This window comes from Cuculus canorus, chromosome 5 (genome assembly GCF_017976375.1).
Source record: "Cuculus canorus isolate bCucCan1 chromosome 5, bCucCan1.pri, whole genome shotgun sequence".
Taxonomy (NCBI): domain Eukaryota; kingdom Metazoa; phylum Chordata; class Aves; order Cuculiformes; family Cuculidae; genus Cuculus; species Cuculus canorus.
The window spans coordinates 62,051,512-62,076,895 of record NC_071405.1 but is presented as its reverse complement, the minus strand read 5'-3'; the positions used below and the strand labels follow the sequence as shown (position 1 = coordinate 62,076,895).

At 35.6% G+C, this 25,384-nt stretch overlaps 1 protein-coding gene across 3 annotated transcripts in view; it reads left to right on the top strand.

Annotated features, from left to right (window-relative positions):
* Positions 1-45: 45 nt before the first annotated feature.
* Positions 46-25,384, top strand: part of NOVA1 (NOVA alternative splicing regulator 1) — a 146,692-nt gene continuing 121,353 nt past the window's right edge. The window contains exons 1-2 of one of the 3 annotated variants that reach the window (XM_054067967.1): positions 46-244; positions 2,084-2,227. In XM_054067967.1, the coding sequence (XP_053923942.1) occupies positions 109-244; positions 2,084-2,227 (280 nt within the window). In that variant the 5' untranslated portion in view covers positions 46-108. Of the gene's footprint in view, positions 245-2,083; positions 2,228-9,573; positions 9,651-25,384 lie in introns of those variants that run through there. The other 2 variants (XM_009563632.2, XM_054067969.1) reach the window with 2 other exon arrangements.

Here is a 25,384-nt window from a genome sequence, read left to right as displayed (position 1 = left end):
TCCTCCTCCCCCCCCGTTTCCTTCTCCTCCTCCTCCTCCTCCTCCCCCCTTCCCTCCCTGCCCCCCCACCACAGAAGGGAAGAGACAATTCTCCGAGCAGCAGCAAACATGATGGCGGCAGCTCCCATCCAGCAGAACGGGACCCACACCGGGGTTCCCATAGACCTGGACCCGCCGGACTCCCGGAAAAGACCGCTGGAAGCCCCCCCCGAAGCCGGCAGCACCAAGAGGACCAACACGGGCGGTGGGTATATCCTCTGTCACCTCCCCCACGGCCCAACCCACCCACCTCTCCGCTTCCCTACCTGCCTGCCTGCCTCCCCCCCTTCCCCCCCAAACATTCCCATTTCTCTAATGTTATCATTCATCAAAATGGCGTCGGTTTTCAGCATCTACCAGTCTTTTTTTATTTAATACCCACGCTGGGGCTGCACAGCCGTAAACCCGTTGTAGGCTAAGAGGGAGCACAAGGGGCTTCTGCAGCCCGGCTGTCTTCCCTCGCCCGTTTAATGATGGGCGAAAATAAATGGCAGCTCTCGAAGTAGACGGCAGACGCGCTTCCCTTCCTTCCCACATCGCCTGGGTCGCAAGTTGAATTCCAGCCTTGCCGTGCGTTTTCCTCCTCCTTTGGCCTCGCTTCTATTGTCAGCGCCTACGCGGCGTGTGTTCGCCGTGCTGGGGGCGAGGGCTGGCGGGGGGAGTCGCCTCTCGGCTGCGGGGACTCGCTAGTTAACATCCCGCTCTTCCTCGAGGAGATGAGTTATAACGGGACCAGCATCTCCTCTGGCCGCTTGCACTGGAGTCATCGTAACAATGCACCGAGGCGGAGGTGAATTGATTTGCCCGATAGGAAGAGGCAGCGGTGTGGCTGTGCACGGTTCAGCCAGCGCTCTTACACGGGTGGGCACGGCTGTCACACACAGGCGCTTCTCGAGACGCTTATGGTCTCCCCTAAGAGAAGTGAGGTGAAACGAGGTAGTTCCTCCCGCTTAGGTTGGGGAAAAAAATTAGCAACTTTGTGAAATGGGTTTCATCGTGAAAATCTTGATATCCATGTCAATGGGACGTTGCCTTAATTACTGGGAAGAGCCGAATACTGGGCAGCTAGTGGACCCTTATTGTCTTGCAGTTTTTCGGAGGCGGTTACGAAAGGTCCTTAGACTTAAGTGTAGCTGGATTTAGCAGTGGGAGCACATACACAATTGTGCAGCTGCCGAATCTGACTGGGTATCTTTTTTTCCCTCCGTTAATTATATATATATTTTCCCGTTCAGATTGTGTGCTTTTACGCTAGTGGTGGGGAGAGGACTAGCATTGTCTGTCTCCTCACCTTATAAGTGTATTTAAAATAAGTGACTTAGGCTTCTGATCGATTGGGAAAAATTCTTCTTAATGTCCTTTAATTAATGAGCTTAAAAGAGATCATTGTCTCTTAAGAAGTGTTAAAGGAGTACATCAGGATTACTTAGGCAAGTGATTCCTTCCTCACCACGTTGAGTTGTTTTCTTGGCAGTGTGTGAAATGCTTGGAATAAAACCCCACATTTTGGGTGGGTTATTTGGTAGCAGAGTAGTCGTTTTGCTCACTTAAGAAGAATGCAGGCAATAGCTAATTGCTATTCTCATGTGTTTGCTAATGGCAAACAAATAGCCCATCAGAATTTACAATTCATTCCTTCTTGGTTTTGGCATTTCTTTTGCAGTATTTTCAGGCAAGGTTGTAGTCATCACTAGGCATGTTTTCGCACAGGGCTTTATTTTTTTTTAAAGGGGTTTGATCGTTTCACTGTGTGTTGTTAGCATTGGGGAAAAAAAAACCAGCTTTGAAATATAATTTGTATTTTATTTTTTTACGGAATCAAGGAATCTGTGTGGATTCTATCATTTGCTTAGAATAAATCGTACATACTTTAAGATGTTGAAGGCATAGTCGAAACGTCTTGTAGAGTGACGCAACTGGTTAGATGTAAATGCATGAATTGCTAGATGAGTTTAAAGATGTAATATTTTGTTTATTTGTGGGTCTGGGGACGAAAAATAAAAGTTTGTAAGCCATATTAACCATACATATCTCAATTTTTCAGAGGATGGCCAGTATTTTCTAAAGGTCCTCATACCTAGTTATGCTGCTGGATCTATAATTGGGAAGGGAGGACAGACAATTGTTCAGTTGCAGAAAGAGACTGGGGCCACCATCAAGCTGTCTAAATCCAAAGATTTTTACCCAGGTAGGTGCAAAAATTAGCCAGTTCTTTATTTCTAAATCCCAAGGGGTGTATGTATGTGTTAGTGTGTTTCATGTATTGACGACTGAGGTTTCCAGTGCAGCTGGAAGTGTTATTTTTCAGAAAGTGTGTTACAAAGTGCAACAGTGAATAAAAATTTTGTCTGTTTTGGTATATGGAATGGGCTGGGCACTAACAGCTTGAAATACGTTTAAAAATGTTCACAGTTTTTCTGCAAAAGAATGTTTATATTAGCATTTTGATTGCTTTGTTTTTTGTTTGTTTTTTTTTTTTAAAGTCTAAGCTTTAAGGAACCAACTTGACAGCTTGCTTAAAAATTATTGTTCGTTTGAAGTTTCCAGACATTGTAATGACAATTAAGCTAGAATGAGTAAAAATGAGAGGCCACCTCTTAAAGAATGGGCCATTTACTTTAAATCTATTATGTACCTTTTTTCTGCTTCACTGCTTTGTTCACTTGCTCTGGAGTGAAGTAAAGAGGACAAGTGCTGCTCTTTAGATGTTCTTTATATTATGTTTATCATGATGGTGGAGGAAAGCTCTTATAAAAGTGAAATACTTCGGATGAATAAAGAAATGAGTATTTTGTATAAACTTCATTAACGTACAAGAAAAGCTTTTAATATTTGTTTATAACAATAATAATTGATTTAGCATTTTTCCTTTATAAGATTTCTGAAGAGGGAGTCTTACATAATGATATACAAGATTTTAGCTTCTGCAATTGAGTAGTCTTTCTTTTCCTAAAGATGAAGAAATTAGCATTTTGTAATTGAACTTTGTTCTAGAGAACTTTAAAAAACTGATGTGAAATAATAACATAGCTAACACTTTTTTGGTGTTCTGATTTTATTTGGAAGAATAACCGATGGTTTAGAATTGAGTTGACTAGCTGTTTCGGAATTTTTTGCGTTTGGTCTAATTTAGCAGGAGAAGTGAATTCTACAAAATAGTGAAGACAGTTGGTTTAGATGTAAACAGAACATTAACACTGGAACATTTAGCTTTTCCCATCCTCTAAATTTAGTGCTGGGCAGAAGTGGGTAATTTTTTATTAATGGAGAGATTGTGGTCTAATTACAATGATGATTTTTGATGTGGAAATTTTAATGCACCTGTTGTACATCTCTTGAATGAATGTAGTTTATAATACTTAAATATCAGAGGTTCAACTGATGCATGTAGACTTTTCATGTTGAGAGATAAAGCTTATGAGCTGATGCTTACTGTCTTTGAGCTTTTTTCTTTTTTTACTTTCCTGTAGAAAGTTAGAAAAAATGGTCTTTTATTTTGAAAGGTATGTTAGGGTGGAAAAAAAATAAATGTAGAATTGTGAAAACTCTTGAAAGAAATAAAAGCATTCAAAAGAGCCTGATTGCAGAATTAATAACATAATCTGGGTAAAGAACTGCAATAGTAAATTAAATTCACTGTCAATAGATGAAAATGAAATAAATTTTCTGCATTATACATGAGGTGGTATCAGATATGCAAGGATGCTACAGAAAATTGGTGTTTATGAAGAATATTCCAAATACCAAATTACAAGCCTTTTCATTTTACTACAGTTTATTTACACTCCCTTGGAAAGGACGCTCCAAAGATTAGATCTTTTGTTCAGTGCTCTAGCAAAGTTCTTCTGTTTTCTGATTAAATCAGAATTACATATTTTTTTGTGCAGCAAATTGTAAAGATGGAGCAATCATAGCAGAAGAACCTTTGAAAAATGAAAATTTTCAAGCTAAAATGGCATGAGTGAAAACGCTTGTGACATAAACATGTTCGCTCTTAAAATCAGTAGTTATAATATATATAGCTAGGGCAGCGAGGCTCGAGCAGTTTCACTGTAACAAGTGCAAATGAACTTCCAGTTTGAGTTCATACAGCCTACTTTGAATTTTCAGCTGCATTTTGTTGTATAGAAAATGAGTGTTTTAAGGAAGTTGGCAACTGATACCTGCTAGTGCATGGAACAGGGATGAGACATGGATTCCAGTGTGGCTACCTCTCATTAGTCTTTCTGTTTGCGTTTGACCACCAGCCCATGGAATTTCTGGAGGTCTGGACATTCCCTGAGCTGATGGCTTTTGGGATTCTTCCAGACTTTTGTACTCATATAGCATTAGGGAATACAAACCTTGTGAAATAGCTAATATAAAGATACGGCTTATTTTTCTTATAATTATTCTGTTTTCCTGATAGAAGTTACTTAGTCCATACCTCTGATGCTTGTGAGTATAAATGTGTTTAATGTACATTTCACTGTGGGATGTTCTCTCTCAGAAGCTTCTGTGAAACTTTTCTGTATGTCTGAAAAGTTGTAGCACAGTTGGAGTAAGTTGTTGTTTGGAAAGGAGGAAGTTGGTTCTAATACAGAAGTCATGAGTAGTTACTGTGATCTAATAGTGTTCTTTTTTTTTTTTTCCTCTGTGATATAGGACTTCAGTATGCAGACTGATTTCTGTTGGGATTATTTTTGTGCATCAAAAGGTGACATAAAGCTGCTATATAATTCTTCAGTAAATATTTACAAGAACTTGAAGGAAAAAAACAGCTTTTCATTGAACATTTTAGTTTACAGAGTAGGAAGCAGTATATAAATACATTACTGGTCACTGCAATCTTAATTTTTTGAGTGCACAATTTATTGTTCTCTTTTCAGGTTACCAGCTGACTTTTTCTAATTGTCTAGACTTTTGCAATTTAACTTTTATTATCGTGCTTAGATCATCCCCGTTTCTTCTGTTCAGGCTTGTCCCCCTAGATTAGTGGAAATTAAATGAAAATGGCAAAATATGCCCTACTTCTAAACTAAATGGTACTGAGAAGTACGGAGTGTGTATTAGCTAGTAGGTTCTGGTTCAAAATTAAAAATGCTTACATAGCCGTGCTACTTTATTGTTAATAAAATGAAGTTCATAAAGAAAGTGTCCATTCTGTGAAGCTCTTTTAATGTATGGTTTTATTTTGAAAAACATAAAAAATCAGTGTTTGTGTTGTATCAAGTATTCCTATTGTGTTAAGCTCTCATTGTCTTATCTATTTCTCCATTCTGAATTATAGTGAGCGCTGGACTGAGAACTACTCTGGACATATGTGTGTTTTTCCGTTGCGAATGCTGGCACAAACTCTAGCTTGCTTTCTCTCATGCACTCTTGCTCTCTCTCCCTGCGGTACCGCCCCAGTCTCACACATACGCACACACACGCACAAAATTGTGTTACATCGCATCATGTTGTTTATCTTGCAACAGGATCTTGCCTAGTCTGAACTTGGTGCTTGAGTGAATTTGAGCTCGGTCAGTGTTTTTCAATTTATTGGAATATGAAGTTGTATGTGTACTGAAATTAGATCATATTAAGAGCAGAGATTAATAAAAACATAATTAAACGGGGATAAGGTTTTACTGCTCTAACGATAGATTAGCTGTGTTTTTATAGCAGATTTCTAATCGGTGGCGATCTAAATGTTTGGGGAACAAAAAAGGTGGGATTTTCCTCCCCAGCCTCGTGCAGGGGGTGTATAAAGTGTTGTGTGGCTATATTATGTTTTTACAAAGTGGCTTGTATTTGAGATGTTTTGGTTTTGAATGTCATATTTTTTGAAACATTCATGTGTCATGGCAGATCATCTAGCTAGTCTCTTTATGCAGGTAGCCTTTTGAAAAGACTCTTATTCTGACTCTTAAGAACCTTTCAAACAGATAGAATTTGTAAGTAACACAACTTTACAGGAATTTAGGATTAATAAGTTCGCTTTCATTACTCCTGCTAAACTGTTAGGAAAGAGAAAAGTATAATACATCAAGCTTGGTTCACCGTTATTATTTCCGTTATATAATAAAGGAATTGTCATGTTAATTTGTGACTCTTAAAAATAACCTCATGTCTAGAGAAAAAAATCTGTTTTAAAAATCAACACTTGAAATAACGTTGAAGTGAACTGCTGCTTTTTTCAGCTATGGAAGAGAAAAAAGAGTAATGGGGTTAGAAGCAAGGATGATGTTAGTTGCTAGCTGTCTGTTGTCATGGTTCCTTGAAGGGGGTTTGTCATACCTCAATAGGCACATCTCACTTTCCTTCTTGATACTTCTAATTGTTTTCTAAACTGTTAGAAATTAGCTAATTAGAGACTTGCTAAGTATATATCTAAGATTTTTGTTTTTATTGTAAGTATTTACCTACATGAGTAACTTTGGGGATAATGGGGCTGAAGAAATGACTATATAGTGAGAAGAGATTTCAGGGGTGAAATGTAGAGCTGTGTAGCTTTGTAAAGTAATCACTGATCTTTCTACAAGTTTGGAAAAAAAAAACCCCAAACAAAAAACAAACAACAAACCAGCCACCCAAGTGTTGATTGCCAGCTGTTCAGAGAGATAATTCTCAGTTGGACAGTTGTCTGTTGCCTGGTTACTGGAACAGAATAAAAAAAAGTTAGCTTGTTAGCCTGCAGATCCTTAGTATTTTACATTTAAAAGGAAGCTGAAACTGAGAATGTAACTTGGTATAATATTGAGATTGTTACATACCTAACTTATGTGGTGTACTATTGCTTAGCAGCTTCTCATTTGGTAGGCTTAGAGATATTTTGAGTCGAAGTCTAAGTAGAAATTCTGCACTGATTTCTTCTGTATGTAGGACTTACTCATGTTAATGAGTGAATAAATTTTGACATAATAAATAGCCCTGGTTTGCAAAAAAGTGCTGTGTTTGTCTTGTATAGGAAAGGTTTTAAACAAGTCGTGATAGATTTGGAATGGTTAGTCTATAACTTTAATAAGTTATACAGACTACCTGTATGTGCACTTCATTGTCAAAATGAAGAACAAAGTAAGGATGGCTTTTACCACAGTGAAGCGCCATATTTATTAATTGTGTTTGTGATTGCTTCTGGGTAGTTTTCAATGTGATTGAAAATCAAGTGATTCTCAGTAGACTATAAAGCTTATGTAAGTGAATATGTTTCTAGTTAATCAGTATTGTTTTTTTGATAAATTTGAGACTTCTGTAAACTAATTATTAAGAATATCTGCTTTCTGGACATGTATTCTGGGGGAAAAAAAAAATATCAAAACCCAAAGCTAACAAAAGCAGCCAAATTTGGTATGTATTGAAAAGTTTAAATTTTCCTCTTCCACAAAGTTTGAAATTTCCTTACAATACTTTGCAGGTATTTTGCAGCTAGATCAAAGTTTTAATTGACATTTGTCAGAACATAGGTCTTGGAGCTCATATTTAAAAAATGTAAGGGGGATATGTCTGAATCTCTTAATTGTTTCCCACTGATTTTATTTTGTGAGTGATCACTAGCTGTTTTGGCCAGGGGAGAAAACCTTAGATTTAGTGAAATTGTCTGACTGGCTTTTAGAAATGAAGCATAGAGGGATTTGGAAGGGGTGTTTGTGCTTGATTACTATCTCATTTCTGTCTTTGGACACAGCTGTAGCATAAAGTTAAGCAACATCTGTAAAGATTTGACTGGCAGACATCTCTCTGGGACTCATTGTTGCGTCCTGCAGCAGGTGCAGTCAGCTTTGCAGTCCATCTTAAAAAAAGGTTAGTTCGGTTTTTAATGTTTATCAGTAGTCCAGAGGGAGTTAATGGCTGGATGAGGAGTAGAGTAGTTGTCAGTTGTTCAGTGTTGGAATGCTGCAGGTAATTGGGCTGGACTGTTGAGAGCTGTGGCAATGTGCTTCTCACGTTGCACTGCAGCTGCTGTTGATCTTAATTAATCTGACCCTCAGAGGCTGCAGTGTCATGGTATAAAATGCAATACATACTAGAAATTGGAAGGCTGCTTTTTCAACTCATTGATGGTCAAGTTTCTAGGTAGGCTGTTTGGTTTTCTAATGGATTTATTTGACACCAGCATAGGATTCTTAATGTACTTCAGTCTAAAACTCTAATATGTGTTTCTTGTGTATCGAATACATCTGTGGAGTAGTGAGGCTGATAAACATTTTTCTGAAATATCACTGTCATAATGGACCTTGCAAAAATATTTGTATTTATTCTGACAACAAATACAATTCTTTTAATTTACAGACAATTGCATTGCTTGTGTCTGGTATGAATTTCTCATGTACTGTACTATGTTCTATAGTGGGCTATGCTTGGTGCTAGTGCTGGTTAGCTCAGTCTTTTAAGGATTTCTAGTAGCGTGGAAATGTGTAAAGTTGGAATTTGGCATTTGGCAGTTGGAATAAATATTTGGGTTTTTTTTGCTTGTGCGAGGCTATTAATTTGCTCTAGATAGACTACTATCGTCTCCCTGACTGCATGATATGGCTTCAGAAGACTATCAGGTTCCTTACATTCACTCTGGTATTCAGGGCCATTTTGTCTTTCCCTCCCCCAAAGGAAATATCAAACCAGAGTTTAGCCTAGAGATCTTCTAAATGTTACATTACAGACTGCTAAGGTTCTATTCCATTCTGTTTTATTTTGATTTCATGGGTATCTGCACCCCAGTTTGTGGTTATTCGTAGCATTATAAGGATTAACTACATTGTTTGTATTTTAGTTTAAAAACAGTATCCTGACAATCATTTATCTATTTTTAATTTCCCATATGCTTAGTAGACATTAAATATTTTAATTGATAACAGAATGACAATTGTCTAAATTCCCATCCCCCCATATTAGCTTGCTTTCACTTTAACATATTTTATCATTAATCATGGATGAATCTGATTGGGCTTTACTTAATATTAACCGTGCTATCATTGATTTTAGCCAAGCATTAAAATTCATTTGCAAGTACTTAACTGGTCTTACTGAAATGTCAGTTTAAGGTAGTGTTTGGAATCATGTCTATGGAAGTCAGCTCCCAACTGTGCAATGATAACATAGCATGACTTAGTAACTTAGTAACTAAATTTATCACTCTTTGCTTGAGCTAGTTATTGTGCATTGCTCTTCCTGATTTCCGAATTGCAGTAAGTTTTTGTGTAAGGTTTAATTGTTCTGCATAAGTGACAGGAAAAATTAAGTTTCCTTGGTGAAAGGCCAGAGAACATAGGAGGATGTATGAAATCGCTGGTGTAAATAGCTATGTGACAAGAGAACATTTGGAAGAATAGTAACCAGATTTAAGGTTATACCTTGGTAATATGAAAGATCTGGAGTCAGATCCCTTGTAAGTGAGGAAGAGATACTGTTGCCAACTTAAGTATATGAAAGTGACTATGTAACAGTAGCATTTGTTGGATATAAAGAAGCATGAATCTTGGAAAAAAAAATCGTATTTGCCTGGTCTTGTAGGTTTTGATTGTGAAAAGACTAAACATCTGTTTTTCATCATTGATCTCTCACTGCATCCTGCAGGGCCTGTCATCTCAGCATTGACAGGATCAGATGAAAAATACAATCGATGTGTTGACATTTTTTTGAGAATCACTCAGGTAAGATTACTTGTTATACAGAACTACAGTGAAATTCATGGCTGCTGCTAATGTTTCACCAGTTGGAGCCTTTGCATTCTCAATCATTAATTAAATTAGATACTGAGGTTCTCTGCATGTTCCCTTGTTTCTATTTTAAAAGCACTTTTTGTGCCTTGCTCAGTGCCATTTAACTCTCTTGTAATTTCCCACATAAAGAGCTTCACACATTTGTACTATTTTCCCCCACTTCATAGAGTGACACCTGTTTGCTTGAATCAAGAACCATAGTGCACACCTCCAAAGCTCTTGGAAGATTTGTATGTATGTGTATTTTATTTTATTTTCAAGTAGTGACTTTAGCTCTTTTTAGATTATTGGTTGGCTATAGGGGGAAGAAAATTTTCTGTAGAGAACAAGATAATCGGAGGCAGCAGCAATTTATCATCCTCCTAGTGTGTTCTAAACTCTGGTTTTCACACTGTACATGAAAAATTACAACTATTTAACTGATTATACAGCTATGAAATCCTTGTAACACAAATTATTTAAAATATTTATATTAAATCATGCACTGGAAAAGTAGTAAGTGGCATGTATCCGTTCAGTTGGCTTTATTGAATATCCAGTGTGCTTATGGAATTAAAACTATATCAGAGTGTTTTCCTGAAGAGTTGGGTGGTGGAATATCATGGCTATGAGGGAATGAGGAGGAAAGACTAGTTGGGCCATATGCTGAATTGGAGCTTGATTAGCCAAGGTTTAGATGTTGTCCATACTTGTAATCTGATGTTAGGAAATGCTGGAGTGTAGGTAGAATATTGTATAGTAGTTGTAGCAGCTGCAGTTGATACTGTTTTGACAGCAGGATTGAACTGAAGTTATAGAATACTTGTTTTATTGTAATCTGGCAGCCAAACACCAGTTTTCATTAGGAACACAAAAAAGGGAAGTAAGTGGCTTTTTAGCAGTTTATTGACCTGGATTTGAAGAAAATGTCTGTAGAACAAGAGAGGCTCTTCTGGTAGTCTGTCTGCTGATTTTCAAAGGTCTGCAATGAAAAGCTGCTACTGGATGCCTTAAAGCTTTAGGAAAATGAATTTTTGCAATGAGAAGTGTTAGATGTTGGACATGTATGGGGTTTATTTTCTGCCTTGCATGTGTGTGCACACTTCATTCTTACTGTCTTCTATTTACTGTGTTAGATGAACACTTGGTGACTCTTCCAATCTAAAGTAAAAATTGGATTCCCCAGGAACTCCTTATGTCACTTCTGAATTTCTTAGTCTCTTTACTGTGCAGTACAGCACACCTAAGTCTGCCAGTTTTTATTGAGATTACATGCCGCTTGAGGAAAAGTAATTTCTTGCGTAGTAAAATACTATAAAAGATAGAAATAAAGGAAGTGTTAATTTCACAAAGCTTTTTTTTAAGGGATATAAGTTTTTTATATTTTTGTTTAGACTGGTAATGCCAAGTGCTCATCTACCATTTGCACTGCTTTTAACAATAATAAAATATGTACTTCATAATTTTATGAGCTGTCTAGTTCTGTATGGATCTACATCCGTGACTAGATGTCCTAGTAAGTGCCAACATAATACATCAAATGAATATTTTTTTTTTTCCTGGTGTACTGAACCCAAATGACCAGAAAAGATGTAACAATTTTGTGCCATGAGCGGGTAAACTCTTAGGACTGGGCAGGAAAGAACCTTTATAAAAAGGAAGTTAACTTGTGTAGCCAGTAGCTCTTCATTTTACTGGAGTTCATCATAAGTTCTTTTCCTGAAAAACTAGTATTTAGAAAAAGGATGTAAATGTTTCCTTGGGTAGCCAGATTTTAAATCAGTTAAGTTGTTAAAAATACTTAAACAGTACTTTTAAGTGCGTGTAGAAATCTACCAGTAGTTGCCGGCATTAGAAATTGTCTTGCGTGTTCCTGATGATAAAATCAATGCAATGGTCAGCTATATTTGTCCTGTAGGTTTCTGGACATTTTAAAAACAACCCCCATTCAGGTCATGCAGATGTCCTATAAACTTCTAGCCTTGGAGACACAGAGTGGAAAATGGTAGCAAGGTCAGTGTTTGAATGAAACAATGTTTATACCTAGTTACATTAATTTTATTTTAGTTTTTAAATGGTACTTTGTGGATTAGTAACTAATCATTTGCTTGTTTCTGTAGTATCTTTTTCCATGGCTTGTGTTTTTGATAGTGCTTAGTATTTGAAGAAATGTGGGTTTTCATGTTTGGAAGTACTTCCAGTTCTGTCCTTCACACTTTGTTAGCTTAGCACTTTCTGATTTAGTGGATGCAGACATGAGAAGGGCAAAAAATTTAGTCTTCCGTAGTTGGAAAGTAAATATCATTATTTTTTCCTTTCCAACACATTTGCATAACTCGAAAGAGGAAAAAATAAATTCCTAATTGTTTATCCGCTTCTGTCCTTTTTTTGATGGAAAAACTTATTAATGTGGTGCATAAATAATTACCATGCTTTCAGTATTGGCTAGTCTGAGGACTTGTTAAGTTTCATCTTGTGCAAAATTCTTTTTGTGTGTTTTCTTTTGTAAAGAAGTCTCTGCTTGTAAATTTTGGCAGCTTTGTATTGGCTGTCTGAAGATCATTGATTTTTTTCATTATTTATTTGTCTTTTAAGTAGTTAGCTTTTTACTACCATGGCCACTTCTGATTTGGGTGTCTTGTTTCTCGCAGTACCAACTTTCAGAAGCAACAATTACTAAGAGTCGTGGTATTTCAGCGCAATTAAAATTTAATGACTCTTTCCTAAATATATTTGTATGGTTAGATGGGCTCCTAATGTAATGCAGTGTTTTTTTCTGTGTAATACTCTTGCATAGGATATCAGAAGAGGTGATTGTAATGGCCTTCGTAGTTGTAAGCATGTGGGTGTCTTAATTTGGATGGTGTTTCCTTGTCAAAGGTGGTATGAAGACAAAATTAAAATTATTCAGGGGTTTTGATGTAAGTTAATGTATATTACAAGCACTACTTTTGTGTGACGAGGTTTTTATATTGTGAAGTATGGTTACTTGGAAGGTACAGATAAGCCAATGTTGGTTATCTGACATTCAAGTCAAACGTACTTAAAACTAAAAGTATTTCAGGAACTAATATGAATTTCATGTTTGTAGTATGGCCTACATCAGTAGGCCTAGAAAGAGGTGTAACGTTGCAATGCTAATTTAGAGGAAAAAGTGTTGTTAGTAATTCTACTGAATTGTAACACAGTTTATTGACAAACCATGGGAGAGTGATGGCATATTTTGTGAAGTGTTCCTGGTTTATGAAAAAGTATTTAATTGTATCACAGATTCGGATACGTAGATATTCTGGAATACTTGTAGGTAAGTCTTTGTGTAGAGGGAAAGACTTGGATGACTTAGGATATTTGAGTGGACTTTATATTGAATCATTATTGAAGTTTCACTCTGCTTTAGGCAGGTTGTGTTGTGTTAATCCCTTTACGGTGCAGCAGTTTTCACATAGCATTTAAATGCTGGCTTCTGAGGGGATTATCACTTCCCCATTTTTTTTTCCCTTACTGAAAAGCGAAAGATTATTTTCATATTGGATTTCTGTATAGATACTTATTCTGAGTAGCAATAACTCACTAGTGTCATTTGCTTCAAGGTGTGAGATGTCCCCTGTGCTTATCCTCTTCCATGGGGAAAATGGAGGAATCTTGCTGGGCAAGCCATCTTACGAATGCTGAAGATGGTTAGAAAGATATATTTCATCCAAAAAGTAATATATATGCTGCTTATTTGGGAAAAAGCCAGTGATTCAATCTCAAGTGGTATTTCATTTCATCTTTTAATCTTCAAGGTTTTTCAGAGCTCCAAGATTTCCTCCTCTAAATCTTTACATTCTGAATAGTAGTTCAGCATGTTATGAGCACTGGAAACCTTAGTTTTCATAAGTAGTTTAACATGCATCTTCTTTTTTTGCTTTCACTTTTATACTTCATGTTCAGAATGGAAATTCTGCTGATAAAATCTAACCATCACTCTGAATTCAGATTTTGTGGTAAGTAAAACTTCCTGGTTTTAGATAGGGTGAAGACTTTTTTTAAGCAATGAAAACCTGGACAAATTGTTTCCTGTTGTCTGTGTTGCTTGAGATCAAATAGTCCATTGAAGCTGAGCATTTCATAAAGTTGCCCAAACTTTTTATATATGCAGATTAGTACAGTGAAATACATTTCCTCTGTCTTTCCACTGTTGATGTTCTATTACTTTCAGCATGTAGGTATGCAAATTATTTCTCTAGCCTCTTAAATGTAAGGGCTGGAAATGAGAGTTTCTTTCCTATTTGCCACTTCCTCTCAGGAAAGTGAGTTGAGACACTCCTACAAAGGCAGTAAAATTACCAGAAGGTTCTATATCCAAACGTTAAATTCAGGTAAGTACTGAGTTTGTGCAAGGTGGAATATGCATCCAGTTTGTATAGTCCCCTATTGGTGTGTTTTCACGTGAGGATAGATGAATAGTAGTGCATATAATAAAAAGCAAAATTAAAAATCTGTATATGATTCCAGTTCAGATCTTTTGTCAAAGGACTTCCTTATTTCTAAGAGTTTTTGTTTTTCCAGCACAGGAGTAGTTTTTTTTTCCATGTGCTTGTCTGCGGTAACGAACGTTTACTGCTATGTTTTCCTCTGAGGAGGGATGCGTTCTCGCCATTTTCTGGCCTTGAAAAAAAATTGTCATTGAACTTTGTTAGCTGGATAGAGCAGTTTGAATATATATTTGGAGATACCTTGCTTCCTATATTCATTTTTAATATAGTGAGGTAAGTGGTGAATACAGGAATTACATGTGTGCTTTGTTGTGGATCATGTAGGATGCCTTTTCAGTTATAAAGATATGTTTATCAACAATAGGTATATAATAAAGATTATCAGTATGGACTTGCAAATAATTTGTCCTCTCCTTTATGATAAGAGTTTTATAGCCTTTTCATTTAGTTGACAGTGTATTTGCAAGAAAAAGGGAAAATATTTAAAAAGAAAAAGGGAAAAAAGATCAGGGAGGCACTTAATTAAGATCTTGCATGTTCTTACTTATAGTATGATCTATGCTTTTAGTTTAAGACTATTTTCAAGTATATCTTATTATTGTCTGCTATCAGTTGAAATAAGTTATCAAATGTACAACCTGTAGTTTATGAGAACTGAGTGAGACAGTGGAAAATGCAGTTGATGACTGAATGTTGTATCTTTACTTTTGTTTTATACGTCATACTTTTTTTTTTTTTTGACATTGTTTTATATTGTTTTATACTGACAGGAACCAAAAGTATTTAGATTGGCTGCTACATAGCTATTTGGCTACTAAAGTGTTAACTGTTTGTTTCCATGCACTGTTTTATTTTATTGTACCAAAATAAATGGTCCTATTTGAGTTGCAAAAGGAGAGAGAAATTATATAATATTTCATGGTAATTGTGTGAGGTCCTTGCTTATATATGTAAAGAAACATTAAAACAGCTGAAGTGACACCAAGCACCAGATGGGGAATCTGAAATCAAATATTTTTGGGCATGTTTTGTATTGAATGGCAATTAGAATGTATGATTCTGCAACAGCAATTGTTCTGAGTGAGTCAAATAGCACATGAAGGAACACAAGTGAGGTCTGTCTTCACTGCAACTGATGTCTGCACACGTGCTATTGTATTTTTTTAATCACATGCAGATCTGAGAGAATGACTAACTTGATTGTTTTATTTGTCTATTGTCAATTTAAGACAGTATGTCAATAGGTGAATTAAAGATTTGAAAGGAAAAATAAAAATTGAAAATACTGTTTGAAAACTTGTTATTACTATGAATATCCATTTTGCACCTTAACATTTTATTAATGAAGGTAAAGCATTGCTGTAACATTAGAGGCACTTGTTCTAATGTATTTTTCCACGTTGTTTTTTACACGTGTACAGCATGTTAAGAATAGTGTTGACCTACTGTTATAAAAGATAGCATTTTCTGTTTTCAGATAAAATGGTGCATTTTGACACATTGTTTAAAAACTAGAACAGCTCTGCATATGAAAACACAAACTGTGATAATTAGATAGATATGCCATATGTGGTAGTTTAAGTTGGCATATAACTCAAATGGCATGTTTAATGTACTGTATTACTGGAATTAGTAATTTTTCAGCTGAAAGCTGTTAATTCTCTTATACTGACTCCCTCCCATGAACCTGTAGGTAACGATGGCAGACCTTTCCTTGCAAAGCCCTTCTTCTGATAATGTAAAATATAGTTGTAAACTAGTGTATGTTTAGAGGAATCTGACTAATGTGTGGTCTCCATAATATTTTAGGTGCTTCTAACTATGCAAAATTCTAAGACTTCTTTTTTTTTATTTAAATAGTATTACAGATAGTATTGAGAGGTGTTCAGAATGTTTGCTGTGATAAAATGCCTACAACGAGGAAAGAAGGCAGATCTGTTTTTTCCATATAGTCTTTTTTTTGCTTGGTGCAGAATGTCCCTCAATTTTTAAGTTAAGGCAACAAAAAGGTCAAACCTAAGCATCTGAGAATTGTTAACAGTGGTTAAAATCCTCACACTGGCCTCTCTGCACTGTGCAGATAGATAAAAATCACTGTTCATACATGAAAGAAAGGTGAGAGAAGGAAAGAAAGACTTCAGAGTATGATTGGGTATGGCTAGGAAGCAGTTAATTTTTTTTTCATAGCAGCCTGTGTGCTGCTACATTTTAAATTTGTGACCAAAAAATGTTGGTAACACACTCATGTTTCAACTTTGCTGAACAGCGTTTGCACAGTGGCATTATTTGTTTTTCACTCTGCCCACCCTTCTGGTGACTAGGTTGGGCATGCACAAGAATTTGAGTAGGGGCACAACCAGGCAGGTGACCGGAACTGTCTGAAGCTATTTCATGCCATGTAAAGTCCTCTTGACAACAAAATGGAGAGGAGGGAGTTCTAGGTACCATTTTGCTCAGAGTAGCTAGGCAGTGGTCCCATCACTCCCACCTATGGGAAGTGGCGAGTGATTGCCTTTGCATCACTTGTTTTTTAGCTAGTGTTTTTTTTTTTTTTTTTTTTTTAAATTCTGCCTCTTTTCCGTCACTTATTAAACTATTTTTATCTTGGCCCATGATTTTGCTTGCTTTTGCTTTTCCTATTTTCTCCTCCCATCCTGCTGGGGGTTGGTGGGAGTGAGTGAGCAACTTCATAGGCTTACCTGCTAACCAGGGTGAGCCCACTACAGGGATTAATAATGTGTTTTTCTGTTGTATACAATTTGCCTTTCTGAAGGAGAGGGAAATGCAAAGCGTCACTCAGTTTTGTCTTGGTATACTGGCAGACGCTGCTAACATTTACAGAAATTAATTGAATTTACAGCTCTGTATGCCCTCATCCGTGTTCCTTTACATAAGTCATTCTTGGGAAGCTTCTAGGTTGACCACTAAAGGGATCATATTATAGCAGGCAACTGAGAGGTCTTTAGGGAAGCTAATTCAAGTAAGTTGTTAGGAAGTAGGTGTGGAAAGGATATAATGGATTAGGGAATCCACATTGCTTTCCTTCCAAACAAATCCATAGAATCTCATAGCTCTCCTAAGGCCCTTCATGTGCCCAAAAATTGAGGTAATGCTGCCAGTTACAAGTTCTTCTACAAGAGAAATGCAAGGGGAAAAAGCTCTGAAGCATCTTTACTCGCTGAAGAGATGTCCTAAATGAAATAGGATGAGGATGATGAACAAAAATGTGTCCTGTGAGCTTGGTGCTTATTTGCTTGAGACTATTCAAACAAACTGGTGGAAAGGTAAAAAATTCTGTTGCAAAGTAAATTTTATTTTTATTTATTCTTTCTCCTTCATAAGATAAGTGCAATGTAATTAATGAAAAGAACTGTTGTCCTTTTTTGACAGAACTATTAATGGGACATCATACTCATACAGTCATACTGTTGGGTCATTAAGTCCAATTTTAAGTCCAATTTCATCGTGTTGCTGGTAGCTGTAACTCATAACCTTGGTCTGCAGAAGTGCTTTTTAAGATAAACAGGAATTTCTGAAATGGGATTTGCTGCTCACTCAGCCTTTACTACGTGTGCATGATTCCTTTAATAAAAGCCTAGTATTAAGCTAACGTTTTAGCTCTGACAAGTTCTTCTTTAGAAGTCAAGTGACTCTGAGCATAGTGTTGCATGAATATCTGATTATGTTGATAAATTAATAATGTGTAGGTTGAAAATTAATTTGATTGGTAAGGAACACTGTGTTGGTATTAAATGTGGCATTCTAGACAGATCACTACTACTTTTAAACCAACCATACTTTCTTCTAATTTGCATGAGATTGTGGTTGTATAGTCACTGATGTTGCTGTATTTCTCACACATTTTCAGACTGCTTTTTTTCAATCTTAATAAAAACTTACATCTCAAAAATGTAACCAATTGTTTCTGACCTCCCCAAGTCTAAACTCAAATAAGGAAACTTCAAAGTCAAATAATTGAAAGCCCTCAGAGTTTTAATTGCATGTTAATTTTATCTCCATTGCACATGGAAAGATTGTGGAAATGGGTATGTAATTTGTGACTAGATGCTAAGACAGTTGTGTGTGAACAGATTGGCGAGGAGGGAGAGGAATGTATTCCAGACAAGAGCCTTGCGTTGTTCAGCTCCTTTACTGTCATTGATTGTAGCTACTCTGTAACCTCTCAGTGATTGCCTCTATAGTATGTATTTTTGCCGTTGCTTTGGCAACGGGGAAGGGGGTTGGAGTTAGATTTGCTGTGGTGTTTTTGCAAAGGTAGACAGGAAATAAAAGCAGTGTTTTTCCAACTCTAAAAATTCTGTCTCATTTGAAAATATTTTCATGAAATGAAATAGCTGCTTCTCTGTCCCAGTCTCAGTGACTTTAAAAATTGGTCTTTGAGCATTATTCACAATAGTCTATAAAAAGGGAAAGAACTTTTTATATTGGGATGACTGTTAGATGTCTGTGCAAATGTAATAATTAGGTCGTTTCAAAGATAGACATGCCTACAAACGTGCAGTGTGATCCTGCGCTAAGATTCATCTTACCTTTCTTACCTTTTTGTTCTAGAGTTCTGTTATGACTTTGTTGTCATTTCAGTGTCCTTTCTTGTTCACAATGCTTATATTGTTGCTGTGACACACTCCAAAATTCATAGTGTGCCTGAATTACAGACTGATGGTCATCTCTAGAAAAGGGACAAGAAGGTGAAACTGGAAAGAGAAGGCAGTTTCAAATACTTCATCCAAGCAGTGGTCAGCCATTTGATCTCTAAGCTCCTTGGCTAAAGATTTGGGAACAGTTACCAACTTCTTAGTTGAAGTCTCAACGAATTCTGTACCCTAATTGCTTTTGTCAGAAGAGAAATGGAATATGGAGATGTCTTTTGATTGCTGTGGGTCTGTGATGAATATTGTTTCATTTAAGCTGAGGACTTGGGAAAGTTTTAGTTTTTAGACTCCTTTAGTGTGTTAGATATAAGATTTCTTTTTTTATTTTAAATAAGACATTTTTGTTTTCAAAGTAGCTTTGTAACAATGCTTTTTCATAGAGGTCAGTAACTTTAAAAAACAAACAAACAACAAAAAATTGGTTACCTTAAATCTTAGGAGCAACTGTAGCTGGAGTTTTAGCAGTCTATAAATTTCTGTGTGCAGTTGAATAAGAGAAGCAAAAGTCTTATCTAAATAGCAAAAAAAAACCCCAAATCTGTCTTGATAATAGAGGAATTTTATAATTTATAATAAAATCTGTTTAGAGATCGTGTCGCACAATTCCACTCTATTTGTAACAGAGGCACTGTTCAGCCTAGATAGTTCAGTGGACAACAAAATTTGGCAGTTTTAAGTTCTTACAAATTCATGTCAGAAGTGGTATTAAGACCATTTGTTGAAATTTCACTCAATGTGTGCAAAGTGAGATGGAGTATGGTTTAGATTTCTTGCAAACAACCTTATTTCTGCCTGTTTCATTAAGAAGATTGTCTTGACTAAGTACATAGAAACCCTATAGGAGTCCTTTATTCTACATGCAGAACAAAAATCTGTCCTTTTAGCCCAAGGAATTCAGCTTCCCAGTTACTCTTCAGGAGGTGAGCACAGTTTTGGAATTCACTCCAAGTAAAGATAGTTGTGTGTATTTAATCTACGTACCACATGTGTTGATATGACGTAGGATGAAAGTTTGCAAACGTACCATTACATCATTATCGGTATATTTTTCTAAATTAGAGTTCACAGAATTAGTTTGATAAATTTTGTCATTACAACCTGTGTCTCAGACAATAAAAAAAATAGTAGCTTTGTCTTTTTTGAAGAATCTATAAAATTAATAAAACTTCCCAGCAACTATACATACATGCAGCAAAAGTATTTTTAGTACTTCATGTTAATTTTGCCTTTTGAATCAACAATCTGGATAAGTAATTACTAAGGTGGTGGAATTGTTTTGTTACTGTCACTTAATCTTTCCTGAATTTAAAAGCTTTTTTAAATGATAGAAGATAATTTAAAAGATGTAGACCTAAAGCGTATAATTCCATTAAAAAAAGAAAAAGGATTTTTTAGTATACACATGGGAAAGGTCTACCTTTAAATATTGTAACTGAAAGAGATATCTGTATTTCTTTCGTTAAGTTTTCCTAGAAATGTTACCAAAATAATGCTCTCTATCTTTTCTTTTACATATCTTTTTCTTCATCATTCCATGTAATGCAACACCCAACATTTTACTACTTACAGTAAAGCTGCTAGTCAAAGTTAAGAGCTTTACCCCATTGAAAGTGGTGGGTATCTTATGGTATAATTTTCTTGCCTGTACATCTGTGTATACTTGTTCAGTGGTCTGTGAGCACTGTTGTCAATGCAAGTGCTAAACAATTGATTTTTAAAAAGTAAGCTTATCCCCACTGTATCTAAAATGAATTGTGGTACTTTTTGGAATTGCATTACTGCATTTCTTATGCCTTCCTCTTCCCTTCTCCCTTCACTCCTGGTAGTTTTGAAGGACTTTTCACCTGTCTTTGCAAGTAGAGACTAGTTCTGGATTTAAAATGGAAAAGCGTCCATTTCAGAAGCAGTTTCTTAATGTAAGTGTACCTTTTGTTGTTCATGAAGGACTCTTATGGTCGGGGAAGGTTATACAAAAAGAGGAAAAAAATCCTGCATAATTTAGTTCAAAATATGAAGTATGGTAGTTAACTTAGGCACTGAATATTCAAATGAGCAAGGAATTACACGTTTTAATTCTGTTTCTTTGGGGATCTGTAAGGTTATATTAAGAAAAAAAGAAATGTTTCCAGAAGCAGTGGATTAATTTTTTTCCCAAAATTATACTTTAACTTCAGTTATTATTAATGCAGGCTCAGAAGTAAGAGAAACAGTGCTACCCTGTTTACTGTGTAGGTAGTAAAATGACCTTTGGAAAGTTAAGGAAAAACTGGCATACCAAAAAATTATAGCAAATTCGTATGTTGTGTTTCAAATTTACTTTCAGGACATTAGCAAAGGGCTTAGTTCCCAGTTAGAAGTGGTGCTAGAAGATTATCTACGTGTTCTAAGTATTTTCTTCGTATTTGCATGCTGCTGCTAGAAGTGGCATTTGTTCATGATGTTGAGGTGCTATTGTACCAGTATTGTATTTGGTTTATATTTTCTTCTATGCTCTTGCTTCATGAGCCAGCTTTGAGCTGAATAATAGAAGTTACTATTTTCTTGAATTTTTGTGTGGTAGATTTGAACAGTTATAAATTAAGTTTGGCCATTTCTCCTATTCAGGATGGGTGTTTATAATTTTTTTCAAACATTACCAGTGTAAAATTGATATGGCTAAATCCCAGAATGTTTGCTCTAAGGATTCTTTTGTCGCAGTGCAGGAATGTGTGGAAGTACCTACTACTTATCTATTATACATGTAATATTCCATACCTAATTTACATAATTTCATACAAATGTTTACCATAAGATTAAAATACCATAGCAGTTATATAAAAAAAAAAAGTATTAAAAAGGACCTGTCCTAAAAACTACATGCATTGTGAGTAGTATTCCAAAGTGATTGGGCCAGACCTCTCTCCGCTGTTTGGTATGAATAGTGTACCTTATACTATAAAGTAACTAGAAAAGGAAGAGTAGGTGAATGGTCCTCATAACCGTTTGTCACATTTCTGTTTATGCATATTTTTATTCCCAGTCTTGCAATACTTAAGACAAAAATGTCTTCTAGCTTAGGCTGTTGTTGGTGAAGTAGCACCAAATCTTAATGACGGTAATTATCTAAATTCAATTTAGAATTAAAAATTTGGAATAATATGAACAAAGAGAATATCAGTATGTACAGCTCAATACAAGACTTACTCACATACATGTGTATATTAGTTGTAATGTGTGCTTTAAAACAGGATTTCATGTACCTATGTGAAACCTAGTGAAAAGGAGGGTATTTTAGGAAAATACAAAGTGGAAAAGGAAGGTGGTCAAACTAGGATAAAAAACTTAATTGTAGTTATTCTAATTTTGGTATTATCCATTGAGGCTTCTTGTGGCTGCTATCCTTGATGGAGTTAGTGACATTTCACTGATAATTTACATCCTCATAGCTCATTTCAGATATTTTAGTGTCTCCTTTGTGATTAAAAAAGAAAGAGAAAATAAACATAGGAAAAAATTCTCACATATAAATCAAACTATTTAGATTTATACTGTCTTTATAAATCTTGGCGAAGAAGAAAAAGAAGATAACCTTATAGCTTGGAAAGTGAATTTGTCAAAAGTATTATTGCTAGAGATTAATCATATATAATGGTTAGTTTTAAAATAGGAGGCATCTTGAAACTAATGAAATTCATAGGTAGCTGTGGAAAGGCAGAAGCAAAACCTGATTTTATGAGCCTCAAAGGAATTGCTGATGTATTTTCCTCATCTTAGCTATATGTTGTAAAATGCTGTAGGTATGATGGATTTCCTTTTTGTTGGTGTTTTTGGGTGTGATTTTAAGTAAGTAGGGATGCTGTATTTGAAATTTTTGCAGCTGACCATTTGTTGACACAGGTGGAACATCTGAGTTACTTTGATATGTAAAATCTTTTGAATTTTAAGACAGTTTTTACAGTTGATTTGTATAAGGGATAATTCTACATGGTTTGTCTAGGCTGCCTTACGAGTCTGTTTTTTAGAAGGATGCTGGTGGTGTTCCCTGTAAAGGGAATTACTACAACAGATTAAAGCCAGAAAATTTCCAAACATTCAGATCTCCTAGGTCTAGAAAATCCGAGGCGCTTTCAGTTTTGTACTTACAAAATAGATCTCCTGAACAAGCTGTGAACATCTGTACAAAAAATTAAATGCAATTAAACAACTAATTAGCAAAATCAAATTCAACTGGATTCTTTGCTGCCAAAATTTCTCACTTAAATTATGTAGGAAAAAAAAGAACTCGTTACATGGTTGTATTAACAACTGTGTTCTAGCATACTGTAGTGTCTGTAGCCTACTGCTTCTTTATATAACTTTATGTTAATGTAAACTCATCAAAAGTCTGTGATTTTTGTTGATCTTTTGAAGATATTCATAAATTTGCCTTGGTCAAATGATGACAATTAGAAATGTTAAAGATGCATTTTCCTGACTACGGTGAATTTTGCTTGAAATGTGGGATTAAAAACAATTATTTTTTTTTTAAAAAGGCAGGAATAGAACCTTTTCCTCCTTTTCAAGTATTTATTGCATCTTCCAGTGAGTTATTGTTGTGTAATGTGATTAAATAGGCAGTAAATAAATTTAGGACAGTGGGAGGATTTCATGCCTTCATGTCCTCAGGCTTGCCTTTTTCATCTTCTATTTGGTGGGAAATTTGGATGTATATGAGAAGGAACCATATTCAAAAAAACTTCTAATTGAGATTGGGTGGTACTAGCTGTATGCGGAGTGTGCCTGCCTTGTGCAAGAAACATAACAGTTATATGTGAGCTGCTGAACACTGGAAAGGTAAACTCAGGAAAGATTTTTCTGTAATGACTTGGTTTTTTTTTTTTCATTTCAGAATAGTAGGTTTGATCCAGTATAGTGCTGCTTAGTTTCTTAATTTCAATACAGACATTGTAATCAAGAGCATTGTAAGTCAGAAAAAGTGTCAAGACAGTGTTCTGCATAAAATCTAATGGTCGCTGAAGACACTTTCTATCTTCTAAAAGACAGGTGTATTAATGAAACAGATGTTTAACTGTACAGGTGTGTTTCTTAATTGAAGAATGTTGATGAAGTAGGGAAAAATAACCATTTGCTTCAGACCTGTCTGTCTTAGTTGTCTTGAATGATAATGACAGTTATCAGTATTTGAAATCAGTGTTACTAGCAGACTGAAAGGGGAGAATGTATTGTTGACTTTTCTTCCAAGTGGATAGATGCAGCATTTTTGGGGTTTAGACACTAACCTTAATTAAATGGGAAAGAGGAGAATACTTAGTGTTACTTTTCTGGTAGTTATATCTAAAAAGGATTGAAATCACCTGACAGAATTGTGCATGTTAGTTTGAAATCTCACAATTTCTGTAGTGTTTTCCTGCCTAGATTTTACTACTTGAGAATTGTAGACTCTTAATTCTCAGTTTCATGGTTATTGTGTTCGAGGTTTTACACTTGGCATGGTGCTGCGTTCAAAAATAGATACCTGTTTTGGTGTCTGCAAAGTAGTGAATACCTACTGTACCTTCAGCTTCATATCTGAGAAATATTGGACCTGCAGTCGTCTTAACATGCTTCCAGCTCTTGGGCTTCTAGCTCTCTGTGGGCTTTAGCTAAACAAATGTTTACAGATGGAATTAAAAGAAAGTGACCTTATAATGGGAATGAAAGATGACACAGTATTTTGATAAACCAAAAATCTGTGTACACGTACAAATGTCTGTGTCTGGATATATATAATAATAAAAAAAAAATCCATGGTACTCATCCTAAAATGCTTAACAAGATAAGATCGTTTTGGCACCAGTAAAATGGTGATCATTCCTTTTGAACACAAACATATAAATAAAAACAAAAAAAAATCTGAAGAGCCCTAATTTCAGTAACGGTAAATTTTGAAGTGCTTCATATATTTTCTCAATTTCAAGAGCTGGTCCAAAAGAACCTCAGTGAGATTGTGTGAAGTACATTGTTTCATGTGGTACTTCTTTCCCTGTTGATAATAAAGCATATAAATGATCTAAATAACTTCTGAATATTTAATTTCTTTCTTGAAACAGTAATTTAAAAAAATAATTTCTTAACCATTATCACTTTTGATATAAAAGACAAAGCCCAAATCTTTATTCCAAGCAGAAGATAGTTGAAGTACATAATACTATTAGTTTTCTTACTGCTTCTATTTTAGGTATCTGTTTCAAACTGCATTCTGAAGTTGTCAGTGCAAGAAACGAAACAAACTTTATAGTGTTATTGAGGATTGTTTCTAGTGATGTGTCCTGTTACTAACTAAAAATGTTAGTGTCCTGACCAGGTTCTCATCTGATGCTTCATTATTTTTTATTTTTTCAAATACTTTAACATTGAAATGGAGGTGATAGTCCCTTACTTGATTTTTCTGTTGTAGAGTGTTTCTTCTGTAGTGATTGTAATTGCCTTTGTCTTACCTTGTAACTGTCCTGTGTTTATTTTTGTTGAAAACAGTCCAGAGCTGTCAAAATGACGTAGTGAGAGGAAATGAGACAGG